This window comes from Rana temporaria, chromosome 11, assembly GCF_905171775.1.
Source record: "Rana temporaria chromosome 11, aRanTem1.1, whole genome shotgun sequence".
Lineage (NCBI taxonomy): Eukaryota > Metazoa > Chordata > Amphibia > Anura > Ranidae > Rana > Rana temporaria.
In genome coordinates this window covers 163,795,672-163,801,511 of record NC_053499.1, presented here as the reverse complement: position 1 = coordinate 163,801,511, position 5,840 = coordinate 163,795,672, and the positions used below count along the sequence as shown (strand labels likewise).

The 5,840-nt window shown below is 55.6% G+C and overlaps 1 protein-coding gene across 1 annotated transcript in view; it reads right to left on the bottom strand.

The window, feature by feature from the left end:
- Positions 1–1,609: 1,609 nt before the first annotated feature.
- Positions 1,610–5,840, bottom strand: part of LOC120917998 (cadherin-1-like) — a 51,197-nt gene continuing 46,966 nt past the window's right edge. The window contains exons 14-16 of the mRNA XM_040329659.1: positions 4,942–5,036; positions 4,265–4,396; positions 1,610–1,897 (exon numbers count right to left, since the gene is read on the bottom strand). Of these exons, the coding sequence (XP_040185593.1) occupies positions 1,889–1,897; positions 4,265–4,396; positions 4,942–5,036 (236 nt within the window). The 3' untranslated portion in view covers positions 1,610–1,888. The remainder of the gene's footprint in view (positions 1,898–4,264; positions 4,397–4,941; positions 5,037–5,840) is intronic.

The window sequence follows — 5,840 nt, the reverse complement described above, 5'->3', positions numbered from 1 at the left end:
AGTGGTTGGAGGAGAAGGCGGGGGAATGTCCACCAATGAGTACACAGTGGTTGGAGGAGAAGGCGGGGAATGTCCACCAATGAGCACACAGTGGTTGGAGGAGAAGGCGGGGAATGTCCACCAATGAGCACACAGTGGTTGGAGGAGAAGGCGGGGAATGTCCACCAATGAGCACACAGTGGTTGGGAGGAGAAGGCGGGGAAGGTCCACCAATGAGCACACAGTGGTTGGAGGAGAAGGTGGGGGAATGTCCACCAATGAGCACACAGTGGTTGGAGGAGAAGGCGGGGAATGTCCACCAATGAGCACACAGTGGTTGGAGGAGAAGGCGGGGAATGTCCACCAATGAGCACACAGTGGTTGGAGGAGAAGGCGGGGAATGTCCACCAATGAGCACACAGTGGTTGGAGGAGAAGGCGGGGAATGTCCACCAATGAGCACACAGTGGTTGAAGGAGAAGGCGGGGAATGTCCACCAATGAGCACACAGTGGTTGGAGGAGAAGGCGGGGGAATGTCCACCAATGAGTACACAGTGGTTGGAGGAGAAGGCGGGGAATGTCCACCAATGAGCACACAGTGGTTGGAGGAGAAGGCGGGGAATGTCCACCAATGAGCACACAGTGGTTGGAGGAGAAGGCGGGGGAATGTCCACCAATGAGCACACAGTGGTTGGAGGAGAAGGCGGGGAATGTCCACCAATGAGCACACAGTGGTTGGAGGAGAAGGCGGGGGAATGTCCACCAATGAGCACACAGTGGTTGGAGGAGAAGGCGGGGGAATGTCCACCAATGAGCACACAGTGGTTGGAGGAGAAGGCGGGGAATGTCCACCAATGAGCACACAGTGGTTGGAGGAGAAGGCGGGGAATGTCCACCTATGAGCACACAGTGGTTGGAGGAGAAGGTGGGGAATGTCCACCAATGAGCACACAGTGGTTGGAGGAGAAGGCGGGGAATGTCCACCAATGAGCACACAGTGGTTGGAGGAGAAGGCGGGGGAATGTCCACCAATGAGCACACAGTGGTTGGAGGAGAAGGCGGGGAATGTCCACCAATGAGCACACAGTGGTTGGAGGAGAAGGCGGGGGAATGTCCACCAATGAGCACACAGTGGTTGGAGGAGAAGGCGGGGGAATGTCCACCAATGAGCACACAGTGGTTGGAGGAGAAGGCGGGGAATGTCCACCAATGAGCACACAGTGGTTGGAGGAGAAGGCGGGGGAATGTCCACCAATGAGTACACAGTGGTTGGAGGAGAAGGCGGGGAATGTCCACCAATGAGCACACAGTGGTTGGAGGAGAAGGCGGGGAATGTCCACCAATGAGCACACAGTGGTTGGAGGAGAAGGCGGGGAATGGCCTAGTCAGAGCCGGACTCAAACCCCATTGAAAATCTGTGGAACGATTGAAGACTGCCGTCCACAAATGGTCCCCATCAAATGTCACTGAACCTGAGCCGTTCCACAAAGAAGAGCGAGTATTGCAAAGTCCAGATGTGGAAAGTTACCCGAGACAAATCCCAAAAGACTAAAGGCTGGAATTACAGAAAAAAGGATAAAAATACTGACAGAAGAGGGGTGGGGGGGTCCCTGTGATTCTGTTTTCCTCCATACTGGCGATGTACACAGTGCTGTGGGATGGCGGCGCTGACACCTCCTGAAGGGTGACAGTGTGCAGATTAGTCCTCGTCTCCTCCATACATGTCCGCCAGCTTGGTGAAGCGCGGCCCCCAGTCATTCAGAGCGCTGTAATCCTGATCCCCGCCGGAGCTGGAGGAGTGCAGGGAGCTGAGAGAGGCGGCGTCCGACCCGCTGCCTTCATAGTCAAACACCAGGAGAGAGTCATATGGAGAGGGGGAGGGGCCATGCCGTCATTTTTTACATTCATTTTATTGTATCTGAAAAATACAAAAGGAAAAAAAAAACGTCAATCATCCATCTGTTACACGCTAACTCTGAGAACTACAAAACACCTCCCCTGTGATTGAGATGACACTCTCCCTCCTATGGCGGGGAAACATTTTTTGCTCCTGAGTTCAGATACAATTTAAGGTTCACATAATCTGTACACTTCTACAACACTCAGGGGGAGGGGCTTTGTATTGGCCATGTGACTTTCATTTTAAATCTCATTGGACTACAAACAGAAGGAGGCGGATCCTCATTATCCTGCATTAGATTTGTGAATCCAGCATTTTTCATCCAATCTCTTGCCTTCTCTCTGAATGTAAATCTCCATTTATATAAAGAAGATGCAGCATTCACACCGCCCAGCAAGAGCGCACCCCTCCGTGATTTGAGGCGCACGCTTGAGGTCTTATATGGTGAAGAGTTCTTCTCAGATTCCTGAACTCCGGGAACATGAAATCTGCCGACCCTTTCCTTCTACAAATGGCATTTGTGTGTCTTCCATGTTATCTCAGCCACTAACATCCCATAAATCTGGAGGACTGAGGAGATACTGTGAGTGCAGAGCGCCATGGACCTCCCCTGAGTAGGCGTCATCACCGCCCCCTGAGTATGCGTCATCCCTCCCCCTGAGTAGGCGTCATCCCTTCCCCTGAGTAGGCGTCATCCCTCCCCCTGAGTAAGCGTCATCCCTCCCCCTGAGTAGGCGTCATCCCTCCCCCTGAGTAGGCGTCATCCCTCCCCCTGAGTAGGAGTCATCCCTCCCCCTGAGTAGGCGTCATCCCTCCCCCTGAGTAAGCGTCATCCCTCCCCCTGAGTAGGCGTCATCCCTCCCCCTGAGTAGGCGTCATCCCTCCCCCTGAGTAGGCGCCATCCCTCCCCCTGAGTAGGCGTCATCCCTCCCCCTGAGTAGGCGTCATCCCTCCCCCTGAGTAGGCGTCATCCCTCCCCCTGAGTAGGCATCATCCCTCCTGAGTAGGCGTCATCTCTCCCCCTGAGTAGGCATCATCCCTCCTGAGTAGGCGTCATCCCTCCCCCTGAGTAGGCGACATCCCTCCCCCTGAGTAGGCGACATCCCTCCCCCTGAGTAGGCGTCACCCCTCCCCCTGAGTAGGCGCCATCCCTCCCCCTGAGTAGGCGTCACCCCTCCCCCTGAGTAGGCGTCATCCCTCCCCCTGAGTAGGCGTCATCCCTCCTTCTGAGTAGGCGTCATCCCTCCTCCTGAGTAGGCGTCATCCCTCCCCCTGAGTAGGCGTCATCCCTCCCCCTGAGTAGGCGTCATCCCTCCTTCTGAGTAGGCGTCATCCCTCCTCCTGAGTAGGCGTCATCCCTCCCCCTGAGTAGGCGTCATCCCTTCCCCTGAGTAGGTGTCATCACCGCCCCCTGAGTAGGCGTCATCCCTCCCCCTGAGTAGGCGTCATCACCGCCCCCTGAGTAGGCGTCATCCCTCCCCCTGTGTAGGCGTCATCCCGCCCCCTGAGTAGGCGTCATCACCGCCCCCTGAGTAGGCGTCATCCCTCCCCCTGAGTAGGCGTCACTCCTCCCCCTGAGTAGGCGTCATCCCTCCCCCTGTGTAGGCGTCATTCCGCCCCCTGAGTAGGCGTCATCCCTCCCCCTGAGTAAGCGTCATCCCTTCCCCTGAGTAGGTGTCATCACCGCCCCCTGAGTAGGCGTCATCCCTCCCCCTGAGTAGGCGTCACTCCTCCCCCTGAGTAGGCGTCATCCCTCCCCCTGTGTAGGCGTCATTCCGCCCCCTGAGTAGGCGTCATCCCTCCCCCTGAGTAAGCGTCATCCCTTCCCCTGAGTAGGTGTCATCACCGCCCCCTGAGTAGGCGTCATCCCTCCCCCTGAGTAGGCGTCATCACCGCCCCCTGAGTAGGCGTCATCCCTCCCCCTGAGTAGGCGTCATCCCTCCTCCTGAGTAGGCGCCATCTCTCCCCCTGAGTCGGCGTCATCCCTCCCCCTGAGTAGGCGTCATCCCTCCCCCTGAGTAGGCGTCATCACCGCCCCCTGAGTAGGCGTCATCACCGCCCCCTGAGTAGGCGTCATCCCTCCCCCTGAGTAGGCGTCATCCCTCCCCCTGAGTAGGCGTCATCACCGCCCCCTGAGTAGGCGTCAAGCAGCACATTCCCGGGATGGGGGATGGGACCTCCGGCGGAGTTCGGCTCGTTGTCGGATGTATAATGTATTGGATGCGAAGTGTGGGATCCCGAATGGAACACTGACACAGGGGCCACACATGGGGGCCCCTCTCCTCCCTCTGATCTGGGGTGTGATGGGACCCCCAACATGAGGCTGTACTGCTTCTCCATGCACTGTACACTTCTACAGATGAAGCCGGAAGGACGACTACTTACCTCCTCAATGGAGTCTCCGATCTCATCGGGATTGGCTGGTCTTGGTGGGGAAGGAGGAGTTGTGGTGACATCATCATAAATGGCCCCAGGGCCGGAATCAAGACCAGGGTGAAGCTGGCCGAGTTCTAAACCCTGCGGGGGGTAAAAACAAAGCTCAGTTCTGGTTCTTTAGGAAAATACGAGAAAACTTTTTTCCCTTCTAAGTAAATGATCTGATAATTCCACTGAGCTGAAAGTTAAAATCAGGCTTACAGAGAGAATGGCTGATCTAAATATTGATGGGGAGGAAGAGCAGAGACAGCGCTCTGGGTGGGTGTCCCCGGGGTGAGGGCAGAAAGTGTCCCCGGGGGTAAGGGCAGGAAGCGTCTCCAGAGGTCAGGGGCCCAGCATGTCTTCCTGACACCAAGAGATAAAAGGTGACAGAGGAGGGATCTCCAGCACACAGCCTGTGATTGACAGCCTCATCTCTGTTCCTGTGTGAAGGGGGGGGGGGGTTGGGGGTGTCCCTTCCCTTCCTCCAATCAGCTCTCACTGAGCTCTGCAGAGTAGGAAAAATCACTTTACCGGCGCACATCTCTTTTTGTATACACCATAGACAAGAGGATTGTAAAATACGTGGGACAAGTTGGAGTGTCTTAGGGGCCGGCAGTGAGGAGGGGCCCAGAAATGTGCCGTACCTGATTCTCCTCCCCGCCACCTTCCGTCCGACGCGTTTTGTCTTCAGGAGGCAGAAGTGGCTTCTTTACAAACAGCAGAAGAGGCAATATCAGTACTATGGGGGAGAAATATAAACATTACACATCTATGAGAACTGGAGGAAGATGCTTTTATCAGAACCTGATTATTATTATTATACAGTATCTCACAAAAGTCAGGACACCCCTAAGTGAAAATGTCCAACTTGGGCCCAAAGTGTCAATATTTTGTGTGGCCGCCATTATTTTTAACCCTCTTGGGCATGGAGGTCACCAGAGCCTCACATGTTGTCAGTGGACTCCTCTTCCCCTCCCCCATGATGACATCACAGAGCTGGTGGATGTTGGAGACCTTGCGCTCCTCCCCCTTCCCCCCACAGATGATCAATAGGGTTCAGGTCTGGAGACATGCTTGGCCAGTCCATCACCTTTCCCCTCAGCTTCTTTAGCAAGGCAGTGGTGGTCTTGGAGGTGTGTTTGGGGTGGTTATCATGTTGGAATACTACCCTGCGGCCCAGTCTCTGAAGCGAGGGGATCATGCTCTGCTTCAGTGTGTCACAGTACATGTCGGCATTCATGGTCCCCTCAATGATCTGTAGCCCCCCCAGTGCCGGAAGCACTCATGCAGCCCCAGACCATGACCCTCCCCCACCATGCCTGACTGTAGGGAAGACACCCTTGTCTTTGTCCTCCTCACCTGGCCCCTCCCCCCACACACGCCTGACACCACCTGACACCAAATACCTTTATCTTGTCTCATCAGACCACAGGACGCGGTTCCATTAATCCATGTCCTTAGTCTGCTTGTCTTCAGCAAGAGGCTTCCTTCTGGGACGACAGCCATGCAGACCAATTTGATGCAGTGTGCGGCGTATGGTCTG